At 39.7% G+C, this 27,282-nt stretch overlaps 2 protein-coding genes across 2 annotated transcripts in view; one reads left to right on the forward strand and one right to left on the reverse strand.

Moving 5' to 3' along the window:
* The first annotated feature begins 387 nt into the window (after nt 1-387).
* The window catches only part of BICC1 (BicC family RNA binding protein 1), a 255,957-nt gene continuing 229,062 nt past the window's right edge, over nt 388-27,282 (forward strand). Inside the window, exon 1 of the mRNA XM_036265773.1 lies at nt 388-577. Within this exon, the coding sequence (XP_036121666.1) occupies nt 388-577 (190 nt within the window). The remainder of the gene's footprint in view (nt 578-27,282) is intronic.
* Nucleotides 4,970-5,247, reverse strand: LOC118632645 (small nuclear ribonucleoprotein E-like). Its single transcript, XM_036265873.1, has one exon. The coding sequence runs from the start codon at nt 5,213-5,215 to the stop codon at nt 4,970-4,972; it is 246 nt and encodes an 81-aa protein (XP_036121766.1). The 5' UTR covers nt 5,216-5,247.

Consider the following 27,282-nt stretch of genomic DNA (forward strand, 5'->3'; position numbering starts at 1 on the left):
GCGTCCGCCCGCCCGCCTCCCCGTGGGCCGGCCGGGCCAATGAGCGCGCGGCTGCAGGGGCGGCGGGCGGGAGGGCGCGCCGGAGCCCTGCGGATGGATGCGCGGGCGGCGCGGCGCGCTCATTTGGCGCGGGCGTTGCTGGCTGGGGGCGGTGCAGCCACTGGCCGAGGACCGGGGCCGGGACCCGGGGCGGCAGGCGGCGTGGGCGGCGCCCGCGGCTGGGATGCGCCGGGGACTCCGTGGCGGCGGCGTTGGCGGCGGCGGCGGCTGCGGGCGGACGAGGTAGCGCCGCGGCGCGGGGAGCCAGACGAGCCCGGCCGGCGAGCGGAGGCGGCGGCGCAGGCACAGCGGCGGCCGCAGCCCGAGCCCGAGCGCCGCACGCCCACCATGGCCGCCCAGGGCGAGCCCGGTTACCTGGCGGCTCAGTCGGACCCGGGCTCCAACAGCGAGCGCAGCACCGACTCGCCCATGCCTGGCTCCGAGGACGACCTTGTCGCCGGGGCGCCCCTGCACAGCCCAGAGTGGAGCGAGGAGCGTTTCCGCGTGGACAGGAAGAAACTTGAGGCCATGTTACAAGGTAGGCATCCCCCTGCGTTCTCGGACTCCCCATTTGCGCCCCCATCTCCTTTCCGGACATCCCCGTCGCGCGCCCCAGCGCCCGCCACTCCGGCCCACAGCCGACTTAGTTCCCCGGTCCCTTTCCCCGCGGACCTGGGGAACACCCAGGGAGTGGAGATCTAGCGGGACTCTCCACCCGTCCACGCTTCTCAGGTCTCTAGGCACCGGAACCCTGTGTTATTAACTTGCCGGCTTCAGAGAAGCCGAAGGCCGACTTTGCACCGCGCCCAAGTTGCATTCTGGACTTGGAAGATACAGCTTTAGTCCGGACACCTGGGTTGTGCCATCCGGACCCACTCAGATCGCACAGAGTACGTGGGACTCTCTCCCCACTCTCTGGCAGCTTTGAATTCTAGCTGTGTGTCTGTATCTGTTTCTGTCTTTCCTCTTGTCAGTATCCACTTCCTCCAGCTGAGGGGCCTTGCCTGGCTATTGAAAACTCTCTGCAGATGTCAAGGCTTAAGACAGGAGTTCCCGCCCCCCATCCTCCACCCTGGAGTAAGAGGGGCCAGGATGGGGGTGAGCATCCAAAGCTGGGGATTGTGTCAGGGCTGTGCTGCTGGGTTGGAGGACAGTGTGTGTTCATCTCCCGACAGGCTTATAAAACACATCTTGAGTTACACTAAGTTCATAAAAATCTTCCTGTACTATGGGTGTCCGTGTCTTTCACAACTTGGGTTTCTTTTTTTGTTTTTGTTTTTAACTCCCTAGTTTCTTTGGTACTTTCCCATGCGTAACAGCTTAACCATTATCAGACTGGAAACGAATTCTGTATTTTAATAGGAGGATTGGGGTTCTCAGAGTGAATGCTAAAATGTCCAAGGTCATTTTGGCCCTCCTTAAAATGATAATGACTAGCCTAACTGTAGCCACAGATGTAGCTTGTTTCCTTCACCTGGAGAAAGAAGGTATTTTGAATGACAGTCATTCTTAAAACACTGTAGAGAACCAGGCATTAGTTTCACTAAGGGCAGTAGTGGATTCATTCAGTAGCTGGTGTTCTTATAACAAGGGAGCGTTGGAGCTTTCCAACATTTTTGTGTGGCTTTATGCATAACTTACTTTGACTTTATCAGTCCATGCATCACAATATGGGAGCTATTTAGCCCCTGGAAATGCAGTGGCTTTTTAGAACATTTAAGCAGGTTATTTTAAGAGAGAACAACATGTTTTCCAAAACAATAACTTGGTGGAAACAAATAGCAGGAGTGTTTGGCAGGCGTTTTTGGATGAGCTACAAATTCATCTCCCTTGCTGCTTATTTTTATTGATAAACATCCCTAGTGCTTGTCATGTCTCTCTCTCTTTCCCCCCTTAAATTATGTGACTTTTTAGGAGAGTTAACTTCTGTGATGAACTATTCAAATAAAAATATTGCGGAGTGGGTTTGGAAATTAAAGCCCCAGTTGCATTTTGATAACCCATTTTAGTTATTTGTCTTATGATTTTTTTTTTTTGGCCTAGTTTCTGGTTATAAAACAAAATGTCACATTTATTCAGAAAAATATTGTTGTGAGGTTGTTTGGATTTAACGGGTACACCACATACCCACCTTTTCAACAAGTTTCCATTTTGGTTCCTACATGAATATGGAGTGACGGTGATGTAATAATACTACGGCTTCCTTACCTGTTTTTCCCGTGTGTATATATATATATATAACAACAGTGATGTTAGCTTCCAGGAAGCCCTCATCCATAACTTGATTTGTAGAAGTGGATTTCTTTCTTGAAATCATTAATTTTCATGTAGAATACAATGAAATATGGGTGAGGCATTTTAAAAATTTGAAGGTTCTCCCCTTTGTATATAATGGTATTGTGACATGAGATGGTTTAATACTGCTTTGCAGTGATAAGGTTTTATTTACAGAAAGTGTTAACAGAGTTAACATTTCTTCACCAGCCAATATGTAATAAAATATTCACATGTTAACCCCAAAAGAATTATTTAATGATTGAACATAGTGCTTTAACTTTCCTAAATTACCAGTAAATGAATTATGCCTTCTAAGAAAGTAAATTTTGAATACGTTTGGCAATGCAACACAGTGCACAGTGTACGAAGGCATTTTGTGATGTGTGGTTTCTAGTGGCAAATTATGTAGAACCACCATATTTGAAGGAATAAGACTAGTTTTTGGAACCAAACATAATTATATGCCTTGTTGCTTTATATCAGGTGGTTATAGCAAATGTAGGCACTGGAATCACACAGACCTAGGTTCAAATAAATCCCTGTGGGACATTGGGACAGTTCCTAGGCCTCTATTTCAGTTATCCCATCTGTAAAATGGGCCTGAAATTAGTATCTTACCCTTAGAATTTTGTGAGAATTAAAAGAGATAATGACCAATAAACCAAAACTTGCCACACTGTTTGGCAAATGATAAGAATGTAATATATATCTATTTTATTATTATTAATAATAAATATTACAAAATGGATTCAAAAGATTTCTAGTGCCCATCACAATTTCTGACATATATATATATATACTTAAATAATGGGAACAGAAGAATTTTGCAATTTCATAATTGCAGAAATAAAATAGATACCAGGTAGGGGGTTTGGCAAGTCAACAGATATTATAATAGTGTTAGCTGGAAAACCTTTCATTTGAAAAGTGTTAAGTAAAGTCTGCATTTGGTTGGGTTTCTGATTATTGTGAATTTGGATTTGCCGTTTTTCTTTTCAAGTTGCCTTAAACTATGTGTAGGCTTCCAATTTAAATCAGGATAAATACGATTATCTGCCTTTCAGTCTACATAGTGCAAATTGGTGATTGTAATGCTTGGAATTTGTTTCCAGAGAGAGTGTCCTGGGGGCAAGTTAATCTTTAATGGGTTGTATTTTTATTAGTAGAGAAATTCTTCTACGCAATGGACCAAAAATTCAGTGAGGTTAAAATATGGGCAGTGGAGTAATGGTCAAAGAAATGAAATACCATTGTTGGATGATCATTGAATCCCCAAAGATTTAATACACATAAACCACCAGGCTGGAAATGTAGGGAAGGAAAATCACTAGTTTTTCTTTTCTTCTTCTTTTTTGACTTTATAACTACTTTGGAACAGCTATACAGAGTAACAGACATTTTTGTTCAAATCTAAATGAAGATTGTCAGTTTTATTAGTCAACAGTTTTGTAAATGGGAATTTATTTTTAAGTTTAGTTTAGACATTCGATGGGTATAGTCAGCCTTGGGATGGATACCATGGACAACATTGTTTAATGATAAAGAAAAATTGTTTTTAACTTATTTACTGTTCATCTTCAGAATTTAGATTTTATGCTTCATGTGAGACCATAGTGTTGATTCATGTAAGTCAATTAATGAGTTATGATATATACAGAGGAGGAGAAGCATAGGGGGAAATGTGAGAGAGGTAGAAAAAAAAAATGGGTCAAAAGAGTCAGAAATAGTCTTAATGTGTTTGCCAGAGTCCTGAGAGGCAAACATGGAATTTGTATATTTTAATTTTAATTTTTTTATTTTCTCTGGTTGTTTACATCTTATTGTTATACTTTTCTTTTTATGTTGAAAAACACACATGTACAATTCAATTAAAAATTCTTACATAAAATATAAAGCACAGGTATTTTCAAAGTTCTGAATCCCTTGAGTTTCATCATAGAAAGAAGGAAGTGTTTAAAGGGGGGAAATGCCCTATTTTCATGAATTGAGGTTGACATCTGCTGGGCTTTTAGGATATTGCTGTTAAAGACTTTAAAAACCGTGTTGCATTTTTACAATACTAGGCACAACTGGGGTCATTTACTGCTGCTTGCATGAGCCGCAGAACTAAACAGGCTATCACACATCATTGATTAAAAGTAAGAGCAGCAGTTGTGTTATCTCTTTAATTTGGCAGAAGATTGTCCTATGATTTGTGAATAGATATTTTCTTTTAGATGTTTTGATGAGAGTAAGGAGAAATAAGCAAAAGTAAATGAAAATGGGGGAGTACTGGGCATGAAGATAAAATAAGAACTGAGCTTAATATAGTTTTCTAGCTAATGTTTGATTAATGCTAGTAAACAACATGAACAAACCACTTTCTGATGCTTAGTGGTTAAAAGTTCAGTGCTCTGGGCCGCATCTGGATGTGAATCTCTGTGTTTCCTTTTAATAGGCTAGCTCGGGAAAATTTATTACCTATAAACTCATTTCTTTTCTTTTTCTTTTTTTTTTTTTAAATAAAAACAATTTGACATCATTTATTGTCATTTGGTAGTAACATACAGGTGATGAAAGCAATATGAATAAATGTTTAAGAACAGTACTCCCAGCAAAGGACACCTGAAAAACACAAGCTGTATTGCTTCTCAACAATTTCTCACTTCATTAGTCATTTCTGGTTGGAGACACTTTGTAGCAGAGTAATATTATCTCCTTTTGGCATGATCCGATCTAGTTGTATCCTTGACTTTGTTTTAGAATGACTCTCTTCTGCATCATCTAATATGAAGTTCATAACCTCATCAAAACCAATGATACAGCCCTCTATCTGCATATTCACTCGCTCATAAAGCCACACCTGAATCCGAGATCTATTTTGCAAGTATCTGAAGATGAAGTTGATGGGCTGCACCATCCCTCCTGCTCTTTTTGACCCTGGCCATGGTACGCCAGCCATGGCAGAAGCTAACAAAGAGCACGCCGAACCGCGCACAACCTCAGAAAGCCACTTCTAGAATCTGTAGACTCATTTCTAAAAGGGGGTGTTGATAATAGTGCCTGAATCCTTAGGGAAGTGCGATAATTAAGAGAAAAAAGATGTATGTAGAACATCACAGTGCTGGCCACATAGGAAGTTCCGAATACATTAATAATAATCATATTCATTAAACCATAGTTCATAAAATTCACATTCTTATATTGAAAATGAAAATCAACTATGTTGGAAAATGAATTAAATGGTCTTATGATAAATGGACATTCTCAGCTCTGAAAGTATTGTTGACCTTCCAGTGGCATAACAGTGTCCCTTGTAAAGGTGATTGAAAACATACTGAGTAAAAGTATATTAAACATTAGTGTGGAATTCTAGATTTTCCTCAAGATGGGAAGGCGTTACATCCTCTTTAGTTATAATTGTTCCTGCCTTGAGTATATTTCATTCTTTGAACAGCCGTGAGACAATCACTTCTGATATTTTTACTAAAGACTAGCAGAAAAATCAGTGAATTTCCCTTCTAATTTTATGTTGCCCTGAACTTGTCATTTACAGGTGTCTAGAAAGAGACTTTTCAAAGAAAATGCTGTGCCTGGGCTAATGTGTTGTCTTTGCTCACTCGTAAGGTGGGGACAGTGGTAGTGCCATCTTCTGGGATGCTGTGAGCACCAAATGAGAGACCCTTGGCCCAGTGCCAGCCAGGCACATGGTGCTTGGTGGACATTAGTGCAGTGGCAGCACGTGCCATGTGATAGGTGAAGATTTCAAGACACTAGGAAGCAAATGTTTGTCAGGTTTGGTTTTTTTAACTGCATATGAATCCTTTTTTCTTTAGCATAAGAAGTGATTTATTTTTTAGTGAAAGTCTTCTTCCAATTCGAAAGTTTATTGGGACAGTTGCAGTTGAGTCAGAGAGCAGAACTGAAGGTTTGAGATTACTTTACAATCTAAATGAAAAAAATGCACCCGAGATTGCGTAGCTTGGCAGTAACAAGCTCAGAAGCTGCCACCAGACCGCCTTGGCTGGGGGTCCTAACGTTTGCCTCCCGTGGAGCCCTGTGAAGACAGAAGGAGGTGGGCATTGTAGCCCTGCACACACGGGCACGGTTTAAGCTCCCTCAGTAACTGTATAAACTTTCAGTAACTTATCTCTGTGAAGACTTGCAGGGGTTTGGTTTAGTTGATCATTGATGAATTAAAACACTGAAAGGTTTGTCATATCAGTGAGTTTAACAGGCAGGAATGTGTTTGGCTGCGATTAACAGAAAACCCAACATAGAGTGGCTTAAACAAGTTGGAGGTTATTTTCCTCAACTAACAAAATCTGGGGCTAAGAGGTCCAGGCCCTGCCCCCACAGCTGCTCAAGAAGCCCAGCGAATCCCCTTCTTGCCTCTGCTGCCCTGAGCCTGTGGTCTTTAGCCTCATCATTGTAGTCTGGCTGTGCGGTGCCTTGAGTTGCACTGTGGTCTGTGCAGGGAAAGGGGCGGGGGCGGACAAAAATTGTTTTCTGTTCAAGGTTTTGCCTGTTTATGTAATACAGAGTTCTCTCTCCTGGAACTTCCATCTGTATTTTTTTGGCCACTCTTTGCTACAAGAGATTCTGGGAATGTAACTTCTTTTCCAGCTTCTCTAGCAGTAGGCAAGGAAGAAGGGTGTCCAAATGGGTGCTGAGTGATGCAACGCAGTTTCCCTACATGGGCAAAGCAGAGGGCATTGTGACAAAAATTCCAAGTTGTGACTGAAGCAGAAGCTTACCTTACTGGACACTTTGACATGTATTGTTCATCCCTTGAAATTTAGATTATTTGGTAATATTATAAGTGGATGGATTTTTTTTGGGGGGGAGGGGTGTGCATATTCCAGGAGTAGTAAATCTGGTTGCTCTCATCTTGTTACCCCTTTTACAAATAGGACCTAGGGTCACTAAGTACTGTAACTGTCTTTTTTCCCCTCCACTGTTTTCTCCATATCAAATTTCTTTTTCATTGAAAATTACACAATATAAATGCCCATTTTACCTTTTATTACTCTACGATATTCTTTCTTCTCTCCCTATTCCTTCCCACCCATCACCCATCTCAAATTACTGTTAGAATCAGCAGGTTCAATGTAGTTCAGACTTCTGCCCTTTGGCTTTTTTGTAGATTGTTCACTGAAGTATAATCTGGCCAACAAAGTCAGAATTTGTTCAGAAGATGAAGTCAATTTGGAGGCAGTTTGATAGTAGAATTATCAGATTTGTGCCATGTTTTGCTGTTTGAAATGGTCCAGAATGATGAGCTAATTAAATATCACAGTTGGCTCATCCTGGGTTTATGCGAAAATACAGTTCTTAAAAAAAGCATGGGATGATAGTGACCATGTAGATTCTTTGATGTAAAATGCCTATTAATAAACTACCAGAGATGAGGCACAATTGTAATGCTAATTTATAATGGCTTTTGCAACTGTGTGGGGATGATCTTGGCAAGAAACCCTCTTGTTGCAGAAGCCGTCACATTTGGTTTTTAATAATTCTTGTGCTAGCATTTAGGAGAGTGCACAAATCATGGATAGAAACATTATGTAGATGTTATACATTTCTAAATCCATTTCTTCCCCACTAAGCGACTAATAACTGTATACCTACAGTTAAACATAAAGGTATTTATGTTTATAACAAGTATAAATCCCATTTCATTTAGGATACTGGCATATAAAAAGAAAATGATCACTTTCTAGCTATGAAGTAGTTTCTTTGTTATAGTGAATATAGTAAAGCACATAATTAGTCTGCGTGTTGAGTTGGTCTGGAACTTGAACTACATCTCATGTATAGGAAGGTGCTTAAACATAGGAATTGAATATTAGCCATTACTTTTATTTGTGATTATAAAAGTAATACAAACTTATTACAGAATGCTTAAAAGTACAAGCAGATGTAAAAAAGCAAAAGCAAAAGTCACCCCTAAGTCCCCAGTCCTGCAATAACCACTGATAACATTTTGGGCATTTTTTTCCCTGGTCTTTAAAAAATCTGCCTGCATGTAATTTATTTTAGTGATAGATATTGATATGTCATGTACAGTGTTAGGCTTTGGAGATGCAGACAAAGCTAAGATAAATGTAGTCCCTACCTTTGTGTGACAAGGGTCCCTTACATTCTAAACTGGGATCACACTTCTCTTCTTTTTCACTTCAGATTGCATCATGGGTATTTCCTATGTTATTCAAGATTCTTGAAGAACATGGTGTTAAGTGACTGTATAATAATATTCCCTTGATATATCACACTTTGCTTCAACTTTACAACATTTTATAACACTTTTTAGGTGGGTAGGCAGTGGGAAGAGCCTGATGTTTGGACTCCAAATGCCTGAGATTCAGACCCTGGCTTTGTCATTTATTGGTTGTGTGGCCTTGGTTCACGTTAATAACTTCAGTTTTCTCATTTCTAAAATGGGGGTTAAAGTAGTTTCTAAGTTGTGAGGGTTACAAATACTGTATGTAAAGCATCCACCAGGGCCAGATGCAGTGTGCATATTTAAGAAAGGGCAGATAATGAATATGAGTGCTGCTGCCTCAGACATTTTGCCTAATAACCTTTTTTGCATCCTTGATTATTCTCATAGGAAAAATTCTTACCGGTGAAATGTTTGGGGCAAATGGCACGGACATTTTAAAGCTATTGATACAGTTTGCAAAATTATTTTTGGGGGGGAAAGATTCACAGGTTAGGCAGAAGAGACAAGAGATTTGCAGGACATCTGTTCCTTTTACATTCCCACAACCTGGTTTATTTGAGCTGGTGGTTGTGAGAGAAATTAGGAAATAATTGAATTACCAGTTCAGAGTTAGAGTTCTGTTTATTTTCTTTTGCTGAAAATTTTGAATGATGTCTGCGTATCAACAGTTTGTAATATTTGTGCACAGAAAAACCACCCGAGGAGATTGTGTAAAATGGCAAACTCTGGGCCTTTCTCAGAGATTCCGGTTCTGTAGATTTGAGGGTTGTTGGTGGTAGGAATCTGGATTTTGAAAAGAATCTTGTGTGAATGTACTGTAAATGGTCCTCGGACCACACTTTGTGAAACATTGCTAGATAGAGAATGATTGAAATTAAGGAGTGCAGATTCTTTTCTTTCTTTGATCCCCTTTACTCTTTTTTTTTTTTTATCCTCACCCGAGGACATTTTTCCATTTTTTGTTCAGGTAGAGTGGGAGGGAGAGAGAGGAACAGAGAGAGAGAGAAACATCGATGTGAAAGGAACACATCGAGTGGCTGCCACCCGCACAACTGACCAGGGCCGGGGACAAACTGCAACCAAGGTACGCGCCTAGCGGGAACCGAACCTGGGTCTCTCAGGACCGCAGGCCGACGCTCTAACCGCTGAGCCAAACCGGCCAGGGCTACTCTTGACACTAGTACTTTTTTTTTTAAAAATCCTCACCTGAGTACATTTTTTTTTTTTTGTATTTATCTTCAGAAAGAGCGGGAGGGGGAGAGGGAGAAAGGGAGAAAGAGAAACATCCAAGTGAGAGAAACATACCGACTGGTTGCCACCCACACAACCCCAACTGGCGCTGGGGACAAAACTGCAACCAACGTACGTGCCCTTAGCAGTAACCAAATCCAGGTCTTTTTGGTCCACAGGCTGACACTCTAACTGCTGAGCCAAACTGGCCAGGGCTAGTATGGACATTTTAATGATGTTAGTTCTTTCCATCCATGAATATAGTATGTGCTTCCATTTATTTGTATTTTCTTCAGTTTCTTTCTTCAGTGTCTTATAATTTTCTGAGTACAGGTCTTTAATCACCTTGATTAAATTTATTCCTAGGTTATTTATTTATTTATTTATTTGAGGCAATTGCGAATGGGATTGTTTTCTTAGTTCCCCTTTCTGATGGTTCATTATTGGTGTATCATAATGAGACTGATTTCTGGATATTTGTTTTGTATCCCGTTCCTTTACTGAATTCATTTATCAGTTCTAGTAGTTTTTTGGTGGAATCTTTAGGGTTGGGTATATGCAGTATCACATCATCTGCAAATAATGAGTCTTACTTTTTCCTTTCCATTTTGTATGCCTTTTATTCTTGTCTAATTGCTGTGGCTAGGACTTCCAGTACTATGTTGAATAAGAGTGGTGAAAGCGGACATCCCTGTCTTGTTCCTGATCTTAAGGGAAGTGCTTATAATTTTTGCCCATTGAGTATGATGTTGGCTGTGGGTTTGTCATATGTGGCCTTTATTATGTTGAGGTATATTCTTTCCATTCCCACTTTGCTGAGAGTTTTTATCATAAATGGATTTTATAAGCTTTTTCTGATTCTATTGATATGATCATGTGGTTTTTATCCTTCATTTTGTTTATGTGGTGTATCACATTTATTGATTTGAGGATATTGTATCAACCTTACATCCCTGGAATAGATCCCTCTTGATTATGGTGTATAATCTTTTTAATGTATTGCTGGATCTGGTTTGCTGGTATTTTGTTAAGGATTTTAACATCTATATTCTTCAGGGATGTTGGCCTATAATTTTCTTTCTTTGTAGAGTCTTTATCTGGTTTTGAAATTAGGATAATGCACCCTGGCTGTTTTGGCTCAGTGATTAGAGCATCGGCCCACCGACCAAAGAGTCGCAGCTTCAAATCCGGTCAAGGGCATGTACCTCAGTTGCGGTTTGGTCCCCGGCCCTGGTTGGTGTCATGTAGGAGGCAACCTGTTGATGTGTCTCTCTCACATTGATGTTTCTCTTTCTTTCTCTCCCTCCCTCCTTCCCCCTCTATCTGAAGATAAATGGAAAAAAATATCCTTGGGTGAAGATTAAAAAAAAAAAGGAAACTAGGATAATGCTAGTCTCATAAAATGAGCTTTGGAGTCTTCCCTCCTCTTGAAAATTTTTTGGAATAGTTTGAGAAGGATAGGTGTTACTGTATTTCTTCTTTGAATGTTTGGTAAAATTTCCCTGTGGAGCCATCCAGTCCAGGACTTTTATTTGTTGGGGGTTTTTTGTTTTAATCCTCACCTGAAGATATGTTGATTGATTGATTGATTGATTTTGGAGAGAGACAGAGAGAAAGAGAGAGAGAGAGAGAGAGAGAGAGAGAGAGAGAGAGAAAGAAACAGATCAGAAACGAGAGTATGTGCCTCAACCAGAAATTGAACCTGCAACCTTTCAGTGTATGGGACAGTGCTCCAGCAAACTGAGCCATACCAGCCAGGGCTGTGGGGAGTGTTTTTTATTTTTATTACTGCTTCAGTTTCATTAGTTGTGTTCTGTCTATTCATATTCTCTGATTCTTCCTGATTCAGTTTTGGAAGATTGTATGTTTCTAGGAATTTATCCATTTCATCCAGATTGTCCAGTATGTTGGCATGTAGTTTGTAATATTTTCTTACAGTCCTTTGTATTTCTTTGATGTTGGTTTTACTTCACTTGTTTCATTTCTGATTTTATTTATTTGGGTCCTCTGTCTGTTTCTTGTTGAGTCTGGTTCAAGGTCTGTCAGTGTTATTAATCTTTTCAAAGAACCAGCTCTTGGTTTCATTGATCTTTTGTATAGTTTTTATTTTTAGACTCTATTTTGTTTATTTCTGTTCTTTATTAGTTATCTCTGTCACTCTGGGCTTGCTTTGTTGTTCTATTTTTAGTTCCCTTAACTGTGAACTTTGTTTATTTGAGATATTTTTTGTTTCTTGAGATAGGCATTTAATGCTATGGATTTCCCTCTTAGGATTGCTTTCGCTGTGTCCCATCGATTTGGGGTTGTTGTGTTCTCATTTTCATTAGTTTCAAGATATCTTTTGATTTCTTCCTTGATCTCATTGTTAACCCATTTATTGTTCAGTAACATGTTATTTAGCTTCCATGTCTTTGTGTGTTTCTCATTTGTATTCTTGTGATTGATTTCTTGTTTCATACTAGTATGATTGGAGATGATGCTTGATATGATTCCATCTTCTTAAATGAATGAGACTTGTTTTGTGTTATTAATGCGTGGTCTATTTTAGAAAATGTTCCATGTGCATTTTTTAAAGATTTTTTTTTTCCTTTATTGATTTTTAGAGAGAGAGGAAGTGATAAGGAGAGAGAGATAGACACGTTGATTGGCCGCTTCCTGCATGCCCACCAATGGGGATCGGGCCCACAACCTGGGCATGTGTCCTGACCGGGAATTGAACCGGTGACCTCTTGGTGCATGGGTCGATGCTCAACCATTAAGACACACCAGCCGGACTCCATGTGCGTTTGAAAAGAATGTATATTCTGCTGCTTTGGGGTGAAATTCTCTGAAGATATCAATTAAATTTATCTGATCTAAAGTATCATTCAAGGCTGCTGTTTCCTTGTTGACTCTGTCTGGAAGATCTGAGGTGTTAAAACCCCCTACCATGACTATATTAAGTAAGGTCTATCTCTTTCTTTATGTCCATTAAGATTTGCTTTATATATTTAGGCGCTCCTATAGTAGGTGCATAAATGTTTACAAGGGTTATATCCTCTTGTTGGATTGCTGCTTTTATCATTATGTATTATTCTTTGTTTCTTACCATAGGTTTTGTTTTAAAATCTATTGTCAGATATAAGTAAGGCTACCCCAACTTTTTTTAAATTTCCATTTGCATGAAATATCTTTTCTATTCCTTTACTTTTAGTATGTGTGTATCTTTTGTTCTGAGGTGGGTCTCTTGTAGACAGAATATATATGGGTCTTGTTTTCTTATCCATTCAGGTACCCTATGAGTTTTGATTGGAGCATTTAAACCATTTACATTTAAAGTGATTATTGATAGTTCTGTATTTATTGCCATTTTATACTTTTAACTATGTACCTCTTCTTGTTCTCCTTCACCTCCTCCCCCTCCACTTTCCACCTTGAACATCACTTGTAATACTGATTTGGCACTAATGAACTCCTTTAATTTTAAATGATAGCCTTGCTGGGTAATATAGTCTTGGTTGTAGGTTCTTCCTTTTCATCATTTTGAACATTTCAGGCCGATCCCTATTGGCCTGAAATGTTCCTGTTGAGAAATCAGCTGTCAGTCTTACGGGAGTTCCCTTGTTGGTTACTAATTGTCTTTCCCTTGCTGCTTTTAAGAATCTTTCTTTTTCTTTATCCTCTGCCACTTTAATTATGATGTTTCTTGGTGTGGGCCTCTTTGGATTTCTCTTGTTTTGGCCTCTCTTAACTTCCTGGTCTTGTGTGTCTTTTTTCTTCACGAGGTTAGGAAAGTTTTCAGTGATTTCTTTAAATAGGTTCTTGATTCCTTGCATTCTCTCTTCTCCTTCTCATACCCCTATAATGTGGATTTTATGCTTCATGTGGTCCCAAAGACCCCTTCTACACACCTTATTGTTTTCAGCCACTTTGTCTTGCAAATTGCTGATTCTATCCTCTGCTTCATTCAATCTACTATTTATTCCTTTTAGTGTATTCTTCATTTCAGATACAGTGATACCTCGGTTCTCGAACATAATTCGTTCCAGGAGGACGGTCGAGAACCAAATTGTTCGAGAACCGAAGCAATGAAACCCAATAGGAAATAATGGAAACTGGATTAATTCGTTCCAAGCCCCAGAAAATGCCTATTTACTGGCCTAATTTGTATATAATATGTAGAAAAACATAAGTCTAAACAAGAAATAAAAGTGTACAGTATGTATTAAAAAAAATAACAGCTTTATTCTTAAGGAAAGTAGAGATGGTTGATTTTGGCACACCATACTCAGCAGACAGATCCGAAACACGTGTGCCCTGTTCATATTTGGCAATGATTTCTTTCTTCAGCTCAATAGTTGTTCTCACAGCTTTCCGCTTACCTTTGTCTGCATTACCACTTCTGGCTTTCTTTGGACCCATGTCTAAGGGTTAAATTCAGTGTAAAGCGTGACTCTCTCCACAAAGCGTGACTCTCTCTGCACTCACACTGATGACGCAAGCAAGGCGCGCTGGGCTGAATGAACGCCATTCGGCTCAACTCGGCTCATCTCGGAAGTTCGAGTTCCAAATATTTGTTCGGATTCCAAGACAAAAGTTTCTCGAATCTCCTGGTCGAATACCGATTTGGTCGAAAGTCAAGGCGTTCGAGAACCGAGGTATCACTGTACTGTGTTCTTTGTTTCTGACTTGTTCTTTTTTATGGTTTCTGTTATTTCTCGTGCTGTTGTAGTTCTCACTAAGTTCCTTGAGCATCCGTATAACCAATTTTCTGAACTCTATATCTATAAGTTGCTTGCCTTCATTTAATCTGACTCTTTTTTTCTGGAGATTTCTCCTGTTCTTTCATTTGGGGCATGTTTCTTTGTCTCCCCATTTTGGCTGCATCTTTGTGTTTGTTTCTATGTATTAGGTGGATCTGCTACACTTGTCAAGGTGGGGCCAACATAGTATATTAGGCACAAACAGACCAAGATTTGGCTGTGTAAAGGCAGGGTTCTGCATCAGTGAGGAGTGGGTGAAGGTGGAGGGAGTGGCCCCTTCTTCATAACCACACAATGCAGTCTGTCCTGGATTCTGCCCAGCCCTGGGCATGGTGGAGTCACCAGGAGTCAGGAGGGTGGGGCTAGTAGATCTCCCCTGAGGGGAGGTACCAGTCAGGTTCATGGTAAGGTGGGGGAAATGGCCTCCACCCCAAAACCATACAACTCAATCATTGACACCCCCTGAGTTGCTCACATCTCTTCACCCAGGCCCAGGTAACTGATTCAGCAGAATGTGAGCTCTGCAGCATGGGGTGGCAGGGAGTCCAGAGTGTTGGGCTGTTGCATTCCTCCAGGCTGATGCCGTATGGAGGGGAGTGCCCCACCCAGGAAAGATGGCATCTGTGGTGTGGGAGAGGGACCCAGCAGAGGGATCCTGGTGGCTGTCCTTTCCACTTTCTCCCCAGAGCCACAAACCCTAGTCTTTCCTCATGCGATTCCAGTCTGTTCCTCCCTACCTCTGCTGGAGCCCAGGGTAAGTGGATGTGAATGAGATTTTGTGTGTTGGCCCTTTAAGATGGTGCCTCTTTCTCTAGCAGACTCTTGCCTCTCCGACTGACAGAATCCCCACTGATTTTTATAGCCAGCTATTATGTAGGTGCCTCTTCCCAGCTTTGGTGCCCTGGGCTGGGGAGCCTGGCTTGGGGTCGAGACCCCACAATTCTCAGGAGGAACCTTTGCAGTTTAGTTATCCCTCCTGAATCTCAGCTGCCGTCCATGGGAGCGTGGCCAGCCCTTTTCACATTTCCGCCCTTCCTACCAGGCTCTGTGGCTTCTCTGTGAATCCTTGCTTATAAGACTTCTTTCGGCTAGTCTTTATTTTGTTGTTCAGGTTGATTGTTCATTAATATGTAATTCCAGTTTGGTTTTGGGACGAGGTGAATGTACCTTCCACCTACTCTGTTGCCATCATGTATCTTTGATGAGAGGATTTTTTATTTTTATCTATTTATTTTTTAAATTTTTATTTCCTATATTGATTTTTTAGAGAGAGAGGAAGTGAGAGGGGGAGAGAGAGAGATAGAAACATCGATGAGAGAGAACATCGATTGGCTGCCTCCTGCATGCCCCCCGCTGGGGATCTGCCCAAGAATCCATCCGGTGACCTCTTGGTGCATGAGTTGATGCTCAACCACTGAGCCACACTGGCCAGACAATGAGAGGTACTTTTAAAAAGAAAAACAGTCATGAGTAATTTGACCATCTAACAGATATTTTCATTTTTCTGCCTTGTCTAGTCCTTAACTGTTTACATTGAGTTTATGTAGTTGCTCTTATAGCTTTAACTACTGTTTTGTGTTCAACATGTTAATCTTATATGTTATATATTTTTGTATTTCAAAGTAGTTTTCAGAAGTAAAATTTTATGGCTGAGTCATAGTACATTTATCCATATTTTTTTTTTTTTTTTTACAGTTGTAGACCACGTCATAGTGAAAATGAATTGTGTGGCTTTTCTTTCCTTTGGAACTATATTTTGAGGAATATGGTTACTGAAGAATGGAGATGTTTTTTGAAAGTAGTGGCTGACGTTAACTGAGCACCTACTGTTCTGTCCTGTCATCTTAGTCTCTCATTCACCAACTGGTGAGATACAGATGCTGTTGGGATCTGTGTTTTCTAGACAAAGACGGCTGTAAATCCTTTAAGCTTGGACCTGGATTTCTTTTTAGAATTCTGAGTGGATCTAAACACTCATTTTCCTCTTTGGATTATTACAGAGCTGAAACTCTTATATAGTATGGAGACCTCAAATTTGAATCTAGGATGATACGCTATACTCCAGAATAGATCGCTGTGCTTCCCCAGTTGGAAATGCGGTGGTAGGCACTGAGGTGGTTAGAGTTCTCAGTGAGGATGCAGACTGCCACAGTTCTGCCTTCTCCTAGCTTTGGTTCAATTTTCTCAGGTTTTTCCGTCGTGGAACTGGGGATAATAATACCACTTTCCTAGGGTTATCATGCAGATTATATGATACTGTGTATAAAGTTGACTCATAGTTGGTGTCCTGTTTCAAATTCATCTCCAGCTTCTAGCCCAGTGCTATGAAAATATCCACGCTGCGTACAGAATAAAAGTTCCATGATGGATCTGAATTAAAAACTGCCCCATTCTGAGCTGGTGGACTTCATGGAACTTTAAAGCTAGGGCATGTGCTTGGCCTTAGGAAGCACCAAATAGTTCTGCCTCACATAGTAAGGAAGAGGAATAGCCCCATGTGAGGAAGTGTTTTTCTACTCTCAGGCTAGGGGCTGTATAGAATATTGAACTCTTAGTGATAGTACATTAGTGTGGAGCTCTGAAAGGATATGCAGAATTTAATTTAAGTGAGGTTAATGCTGAATAATTTTTATTTGTGTCTGGTCTGTGTTAGTTTTATAAATAGAAATTTATCAAGGTCAATACAATTTTTTAAAATTTTATCCTCACTTGACATTTTTTCATTTTTGTTTTGTTCAGAAAGAGTGGGAGGGAGAGAGTGGGAGAGAGAGAGAAAGAAGAAACATCGACGTGAAAGGGACACATCGAGTGGCTGCCACCCGCACGACCAACCAGGGCCGGGGACAAACTGCAACCGAAGTACATGCCCTTAGCGGAAACCGAACCCGGGTCTCTCTGGACAGCAGGCCGACGCTCTAACCGCTGAGCCAAACCGGCCAGGGCGAAGGTTAATACAATTTTTAAATTTACTTGCAAGCCCTGGGTTATTTTACTCTTACAATAATACGCCTCTGGATACTTGTTTAAATGTGATTTTAAAACATCTCAGATAAGAGATGATTCACTTTTAAAAGTGCTCATTCATGCTAGTTTGCTTATTTCCCTAGGATATTCATTGCAATATTATGGGTTCAAAGGAAATAGTCCAATCCTCTCAGTGGAATGGGAAACTGGGAGTCAGGTGACTTGAACTCGTGACCATCTGGCCACTGACGCTGTCATCTTGGACAAGTCATTTAACCTCTCAGGGATTTGGATTAGTTGCCCCTAAAACCCCTGCCAGCTCCAGTGTTCTGAGTCTTTGGCACAGTAAACAATAGAAGACCAATAGTATTTGGCACGTGGTGTTGGAGGCTGACTCAGCTCTACATAGTGAGTACTTTTGGAAGGAATTTGTCTTATTTTGTGCCCCACACATGAACGTTCATGGCAAATGGGGAAGGTGGTAGAATGAGGACAGCTGGAGTGTCTTGGCTTTGGAGGATCAAGTACTCCCAAGCTCTGTTTTCTGACACCTTGGCAGTAAGGTTGCAGTGCCCTGTTTTCTGTGGGCTACACTGTAGCTAATTTAAGGTTTTCTACAGTAATTGAGCAGGGATGACAGTGTAAATCATAGTTGAGACCTGTTGGCGTTGACATACTGTGTTAAATGAGCAAAGGAGATTGTATGCTTCCTAGAGTAGCATCTTTTTGTCACTTTTTCCTTCCCCTCTGCCAGCATGTCCAGTTATCAAGGTACATGTGCCAGGATTATATCTGTCATCCAAACCACTAGAGGAACATAGCAGGGAAATGTAGTAATGTTCATTAGATTAATATCTCAATTTAAAAGACGTTGCTGGCCTTGGCCGGTTTGGCTCAGCGGTTGTTAGAGCATTAGCCCATGGGCCAGACAGACCTGGGTTTGGTACCCACTAACGGTACATACCTAAGTTGCAGTTTGGCCCTGGTTGGGGTTGTGTAGGTGGCAACCTGTCAGTGTGTCTCTCTCACATCGATGTTTCACTCTCTTCCTCCTTCCCTCCCGCTCTGTCTGAAGATGAATGCAAAAATGTCCTCAGGTGAGGAATTAAAAAATAAATAAATAAAATAAAAGACATTGCTGTGTCTGTGGCTGAGTGGCTTAAGTGGTGGGAGCATCATCCCATACACCAAAAAGTTGTGGGTTTGATTGCTGGTCAGAGCACATACCTAGGTTGTGGGTTTGATCCCTGGTCAGGGCGTGTAAGAGAGGCAACTGATCGATGTTTCTCTCTCTCTCTCTCTCTCTCTCTCTCTCTCTCTCTCTCTCTCAAATCAATCAAAACATATCCTCAGGTGAGGATTAAAATAAATAAATAATAAATAAGACATTTCTATGTCCATATTTTAATAATTTTCAGGATTATTTTAATTGCTTGTTGGTTATTCAGAGCCAACACAGTATTTCTGTTATCTTGTACAGAAGACCACTAAAGCTTATATTATCTATGTCTTGCATTGATCCCATATTCTAAGCTTTTGAAGTGCCATTCAAAGCAAAGTCAATATTTTGGTAAGATTTTATTTTTTAAATTGCTTCATTATAATGATTTAATTAAAAAGCCAGAAAAACATATGTCTAGTGTAAGTGTTACAGGAAGACTCATATAAAGAAGTATTTATTTTCATCCAGGGTGAGTGTTCTTCTTAAAATATTTTTTATATGGGAAAAGGAAACTCAAGATGAGCATAGATTTATAGAATTTTAATTTTTTTACAGGGATCTAAAATTCAGTAAAATATTGGTGGTAGTCATATTGTCACCTAAACAGAAATCTTGTCTTCAAAAGTATATTTAATATTAGTGAATGAACATCTGGGATGCATTATCTGTGGAAAGTATATTGATCAAGTCAAAATAACCGGGCTTGAGCAACAAAATATTATAAAAATGGATTTGAATTTGATGGAAGTTCTGTATAAGTGATTAGCTTTTACGCTTATGAAAATTGTCTCATAAATCATTTGGAAATAGTGAGGCCATCTGAAAAATCCAATGGGAAATTGTATGTGCTTAAAAAATCTTATGGGAGGTTGTATTATGAGTACAGAAGTGAATATGGCCTTACACCTTTAAGAGGAATACTGTCTAGTGTAGGAGAGGAAACCTATTTGTACTTATTAACAGAAAGTGAAAGGAGGTCCCGTAGAGCAGGGTGGAGAATGTCTGGCCTGCGGGCCATAAAGGCCTGTGAAATCAATACCAGCTAACATCACACGCCTCACCAAATTAGCCTGACCAAATAGAAAGGGCTAATTTTTAAGTTGATAATTTTGTATGGCCTGTGAATGACTTAAATATCCAAATGGCCCTTGGCAGAAAAAAGGTTCCCCACTCCTATCATGGAGTAAGGTCCTACTTAATGTGTGCCTTAGTCTGAGGCCGCTTACCTCTATCCCACAAGACAAGGGCTTGACAGCTAGTTTTATTTAGAAAGTGCTCCTAAGGAGCAGAAGTGAGGGAATAAGGAGTCACACAGAGAAGAAGGTAAAGCCAATGCTATGATGCATTATTGAGTTGGTTACCTCTGAGGGTGACTGAGTGCTGTTTCTGGTAAGTCCCAGAGACTGCATCCCTAAATCATTTATCTAAGTGACTAAAAAGAGAAGCATTTGTTTATCAGCTTCTGTCCCTCTTTGAAGAGGATTGAGGGTTGCCCCATGGGAATTGCTTCCCCTGCACTTCTAGGTTACATACATATAACACCTACCAGCCCCTGCAGGCGACCAACCAGCTCCCAGAGCTGGAAGTGAGAAATATATCTGGTGTAAGCTTGCGATGAGGTATTATCAGCACAAAGTGGGTTGTTACCTGCACAGAACCATGTACTGTAGCCTGGCTGGAATCAGAGATGAAGCTAGTGGAGGTGAGGTGGTGTGCACAGTTCACTATTTTTATATACTCGAAATGCAAAAAATAAAATAAAATTCAGAAAGGGAGTTATAGAAGTAGGTGTTTCAGATATTTCATACATTTCTAAATCAAAAAAAGTCTTTACTGTAAATTTTTGATGAGTACTGTTGTGTGTTTCTGTTGTTTGCTGTAATCTGAGATTATAGAAATAAACCTATCTGTGTTCAGCAAGATGGTAGAATAGAAAGCCCCACACCTTGCTCCCCCATGGAAAGACCAACTTAATATATAGTCACCCAGATTGAAAACCAACAACAGCTGCATTGAAATGGGTAAGAAAAATAGGTTCATTTCATTTGCATGAGTTTCTCTCCCAAGTCAGCAAAACTAGCAATTGAGAAAAATGCCCAAAGTGAGACTTCTCCCTTCAGGAGGAAAGAGAATAGTGAAATGTACATCTAATATTCCATCTCTTTTGGGGGCAACCCTAGGGATTGATTTATATTTCACCTGACTTGGAGTATTGGAATAAATGCCTGGGGACCGCTGAGAAAAAAAGGAAGCGTAACAGCTTGTGGCGGTGCCGCAGAACCTCAGTACTGCAGATGGACACCAGAGGTAGCAAGAGACTAAAGCCTCATGGAGAAGAAACCAGCAAATCCTTTCCATTTGGAAAATTACACAAACAAGCCCAGAGAATCCTATGCAACCTTGTAAAAGATCTGAGAGACACCCCCTCCCCCCCCCCCCGAATCTCTAGCTGGGCTGATTGGTTAACATCTTCCTCTGTATGAATCCAGTCTGTAAAGACTGGGAGAGATGGCTGTCTATTTAAATGCAAAGATCACAATAAAAAATAACAAGGCACATGAAAAAGCAGGGAAACATCACATAATCAAAGGAATAAAATAAATCTTCAGAAATGGACTCCAAAGAAATGGAGATCTATTAACTACCCAACAGAGAGTTCAAACTAATTGTCCTAGAGAAGCTCAGTGTGCTTCAAGAGAACACACATTAAATAAGCAAATGAATTAAGGAACGCAAAGAATGACCAGAATGAGAATATCAACAAAGAATAGAAACTATGACAAAAGAACCAGACAGAAATTCTGGAGCTGAAGACTACAGTAACCAAATTGAAAAATTCACCAGAGAAGCTCAGTAACAGACTTGATCAAGCAGAAGAAAGAGTCCATAAACTTGAAGACAGTTCATTTGAAATTGTTAACTCAAAGGAATGAAAAGATAAAAATGAACAAAAGCAGAAATAGACACGTGGAGCGACATTAAACTTAAAAACTTAGCTGCAAAATAGTCAATCAGCAGAGTAAAAAGGCACCCAACAAAATGGGAGAAAATGTTTACAAACTATATACCTGATAAGCAGTTAATATCCATAATATATAATGAACTGCTATAACTCAAGAACAAAAATCATTGTAATCAAAAATGGGTAAAGGAGCCCTGGCTGGTTTGGCTTAGCGGTTAGCGTGTTGGCTTGCAGTCCAGGGAGACCCAGGTTCAGTTCCCGCTAAGGGAACGTACCTCGGTTTCAGTTTGTCCCCGGCCCTGGTTGGGTCGTGTGGGTGGCAGCCACTCGATGTGTCCCTTTCACATTGATGTTTCTCTCTCTCTCTCTCTTCCTCCTACTCTATCTGAACAAAAAATGGAAAAAAATGTCCTTGGGTGAGGATTTAAAAAAAAAAATGGGTAAGAGTTGAAAACACATTTCTGCAAAGAAGATATAAAAATGGCCAACAAATATATAAAGATACTCAACATCAAATAATCATTAGAGAAATGCAATTCAAAACAATGAGATATTACCTCACATCTGTTAGGATAGCCATTATCAAAACACCAGAAAATAAGAGTTGGCAACAATGTGGAGAAATTGGAACCCTTGGGCACTATTGTTGGGAATATAAAATGATGCAGCAGCTATGGAAAACAGTATGAAGGTTCCTTGAAAAAATAAAAGTGTTAATTATGTGATCAAGCAATCCTACTTCAGGCTATATATTTGAAGGAATTGAAAATAGTGCCTCACAGAAATACTTGCACTCCCATGTTCATTGCAGCATTATTCACAATAGCAAGAGGGGGAAGCCACCCAAATGTCCATCAATAGGTAAATGGAGAAAGAAAATTTGGTGTTGACATACAGTGGAAAGAAGGAAATCTTGACATGTGCTGCAACAAGGATGAACCTTCAGGACATTATGCTAAGTGAAAAATGAAATAGACCATCACAAAAAAGACAGAAACTGCATAATTCCACTTACGTGAGGTATCTACAATAGTGAAACTCTTGGAAACAGCAAATAGAACTTGCCAAAGGCTGGGAGTTCGGGGAGGAGGGAAGTTGTTCAGTGTATTGAGTTTCAGTTTTGGAAGATGAAAAACTTCTAGAGATCTGTTGCACAACATTGTGTGTATAGTTAACACTACTGTACTGCACACTGAAAATGGTTGAGATGGAAAATTTTATGTTACATGTTTATCACCACAGTAAAAACACAAAAGAGAAAGAATCCTGTATGCTGTTACATGATTTTTTTACCTGGTGGGACAGATTTGCCTTCATGAACAGGCATGATCTTTTAAAAATGGTTCACAAGTTTTATAAATAAAAGAACAAAGGCACTTGAAGAGTCAAACTGGTTATCTTTTGCTAATAGTTTAAAAGGGGAGCACTTTCCATATTTCATAAGGGTGAGAGCATTCATCCATTGAAACCTAAACCATCAGTATTTCCTTCTGAGAGATGCATAAAAATAAGTCTGTGTGAAGGCAGAATCCTGTGGTAACTGGAACCTCATAATAGCATTTACATTTGGGGTTACCATGCACATAACAGGAAAAAAGGATTCAATTATTTTCAAGTTCTCAAATCCCAAATGTGCTGAATAGACATTTCCTTTAAAAATAAATATACAAAATGGATTTGTGTGACTTGAAGTTTAAAAGAAATGTTCTTGCATTCCATAGTTAACAATTGTAACAGTATCACTTTCTCAAGTTTCTGTATTTTTAAAGTGGACTATCATGGTTTGGCTCAGCTACTAAATTAAATTATTGCTGGCTTGCACATTCCTGTTGGTTACACTGTAATCTTTACCTCCATTGGAAAATATGCCCTATTTTGAATGTTTATTTCAGGCTTCTTGGCTTGAAACACCTCTGTTTAGCAATAACGCATGGATGTATATGTGTGATCTGTGTTATTTATCTAGAAAGAAATAGAAATGTGGCACACTGTGTTAAAAATACACATTAGGAGGGCTACAAGGTACTTAAAAATGGTATGAAAAAATTCAGTGTAATTCTCAATAATTGATAAGAATGGTTCTAGTTATATACATATGTATATATAATATATATACATACACTGTACACACATACATATTTTATGTTATAGAGGGAATTATGTCCACCCAAAATTCATATGTTGAAGTTCTAACCCGCAGTATCTCACAGTGTGACCTTTGGAGACAGAGTCTTTACATAGGTAATCCAAGTAAAGTGAAGTCATTAACACGGGCTCTGATCCAGTGTGATTGGTGTCTTTATATAATAAGGGAGATTGGACGCAGTGACACATAGATGGAAGACAATGTGAAGAGACGTGGGGAGAAGCTGGCCATCTCTTACAGCGCCTTGATTTTGAACTCTCAGCCTCCAGAACTGAGAGTCAGTAAATTACTGTTAAACCATTAGTATGTGGTACTCAGTATGGCAGCACTAACAAACTAATATGACATATTCCTCTATTATGCTATAAATCAGGAAACTCATTTAGCTGTAACAGATAATTTAGTCTTTGAACAGTTTAACATTTCTTATTATCTTGTAAGCACTCTTAAAAATTAGTTTTCCAGTTTTGCAAGTTGAGAAATTAAGGTTGACTGTGATCATGAAGCAGTTAGATTTGCAAAGTGGATCCAGGACCTCTGACCCTACTCTGCATAAGGACAAAGACCTTTTCTTATTCAGGAAATTATTGAGTTTGTGCAATTTGTAGCAGAGCCAGAGTCCACCAGAGACCTAATAGGTTGGAAAGGTGGGATCAGCAGCAAACAAACCTACTCTCATCCACCACCAAAATTAAAAAACAATTCTTAAAAGTACTCGTATTGGAATGAAACTATCTTGAGATTCGAAACAGATGTCTTCAAAAGACCAGTTTTCCACTGCCCCAAGGTGTAGGTGACTTTTTATTGCGCTCATCCTGTTGACAGTAGAGGGACACGTGAATTCAGCGCTGGGAAAAGTGGAGACGGAGCGTCCCTTCAGCTGTACCCTCTGCATTCCGGGGCCTGACCAGGCTTCCTATACCTGAGTAAACCCATGTGTGGGTTTACTACTTCCAGCTGGTGGGAGAACACAGCTTGCCTACTCAGACCTCTCACTGGGGAAATTGCAGTTAATGATAAAGAAGAAAGCTATTTAAAAACGTTATGTCCTTTTGTTGTTGCTACGGAGGTTAGAAGAGGTTACTCTTTGGGCAAAAATGTTGTCTAACGACTTGAATTTTGTAGACAAATGTAGTGAAAACTGTTAAACTGGCCTGACCAATGATTTCCCCAGTGATTGTTAATTAAGAAAACAAAAGGAGCTGGGGTATAGAAAGCTAGCATTCTTCCAGTCATGTCATTGGCTGTTTATGTTGTCCACTATTCTAGTAACTCAGAATATACCAAGGAGTGTCATTTAAAAGTCTTACACTGATGTTTAATATAAAACTACACTTTTTGGAGTAATAAAGAACCCAAACCTTGTGGAGAAATTGACTTAGTCTTTTATTATCTATTCCAAAATGTAAATTTTATATTTAGAAAATAGCTAATCAAGGGACATTATATAACTTATTATGCTTATGAATTTTTTTGATACTAAATTTTGGGCATAGAATTATTCTGTGTTTTATCACCGTATGTATTCTTTCTAAATACATATGTTTTTTGTTCTTTTGTTATGACTATTTTTATCCTAACATTTCTTAACCCGCAGTGTTTAGTTGTAAACTAATGTAGTCAGTTCAAAGTAGTTTTTTGTTTTTGTTTTTAACATTTTATTTATTTATTTATTTATTTTATCCTCACCCGAGGACATTTTTTCATTTTTTGTTCAGGTGGAGTGGGAGGGAGAAAGAGGAAGAGAGAGAGAAGAGAGAAACATCGACGTGAAAGGGACACATCGAGTGGCAGTCACCCGCATGACCAACCAGGGCTGGGGACAAACTGCAACCGAGATACGTGCCCTTAGCGGGAACCGAACCTGGGTCTCTCGGGACCGCAGGCCAATGCTCTAACCGCTGAGCCAAACCGGCCAGGGCTGTTTTTAACATTGTGAAGTATAACATAGGTACAACAAATGTAGCAGGAATGAACAATAATACATTCCTTACACCACTCACGTCAAGAAAGACGACATTGTTAGTACCCCAGTGGCTCTCCATTCACTCCCACCCTCACCTTTGGAGGTCACAGCTCTCCTCCTCTGTGTGGTAATATGTCTTAGTTTGCCATATAGTTTTACCACCTACAGGTATATGAATCCCTAAATACCTTGTTAGGTTTTGCTGTTTTTGAAACTTCATGTAATCATACAATATATAATCTCCCTCAAAATTTGAAATTCATCCGTATGTATATTGCTGTAGTTTATTGATTTCCATAACTGGATGTTTTCAGTGGTATTAACATACCACAGTTTATGCTTTCCACTCTGACCATCCTTGCCTTTTGATTGGAGTGTTTAGTTCTACATATATTTAATGTAATTACTGATATAGTTGGATTTAGATCTATAATTTTGCTGTGTGTTTTATGTTTGTCTCATCTGTTTCTATTTTATTTTGTTTTAATTGTCAACAGACGTTTTTTTAGAGCAGTTTTAGGTTCACACAAAAATTGAACAGGGAGTACAGACTTTTTCCATGTATTTTCAGTTTCCACACGTGCATAATCATTACTGACGTCTCCCACTAGGGTGGTGCATTGGTTCCGATTGCTGAACATACACTGACTTACCAAAATCACCAAAAGTCTGTAGTTTACATTAGGATTCACTCTTGATGGTGTATATTTTGTGAGTTTGGACAAATATATAATGACATATTCTCTGTTGTTGTTTTTTTTGTCGAGCCACAGTACACTGTTAACAATTTTTTGTTTTAAATAGCCATATGCATTGTAAAGAAATTAAGAAGAAAAATGTATTTATGAATTGTTTACATATTTACACTCCTTCTAGAACATTCAAGTTTCTCTGTAATATTTACCTTTATTCTGAAAAAAAAATATGTCTTTAGTATTACTTGTAGTGCAATTTCTACTGGAGACTAGTTTTCTTAGTCTTATCTGAACATGTCTGTTACTGCACATTTGTTCTTTTATTGCTCTGGAGTATACCGTTGTATGCATATGCCACAGATCATCTATTCTGACAGTTATTCACGTTATTTTTATTGTTGGCTATTATGAATAAAGCTGCTATGAATGCTGTTGTGCATACCCTTTAGTCGACTATTTTTTATTTTTTTTGGCTGTGTACCTAGGGTTGAAGTGATATATACTAAGAATGTTTTGTTTTCTATCCTCACCCAAAGATATTTCTCCATTTATCTTCAGATAGAGTGGGAGGGAGGGAGAGAGAGAGAAACATCGATGTGAGATACACATCGACTGATTGCCTCCCGCATGACCCCGACCAGGACCGGGGTCAAACCGCAACCGAGGTACGAGCCCTTGACCAGAATTGAACCCGCAACTCATTGGTCTGTGGGCCTATGCTCTAACCACTGAGCCATACAGGCCAGGGCTTAAGAATAGGTTTTATTTTAGAAGGTATCACCGATGAGTTTTCAAAAGTGGTCTGCGATCTTGCACACTATCTGTAATCTACGA

This window comes from Molossus molossus, unplaced genomic scaffold (genome assembly GCF_014108415.1).
Source record: "Molossus molossus isolate mMolMol1 unplaced genomic scaffold, mMolMol1.p scaffold_m16_p_17, whole genome shotgun sequence".
Classification (NCBI taxonomy): Eukaryota; Metazoa; Chordata; class Mammalia; order Chiroptera; family Molossidae; genus Molossus; species Molossus molossus.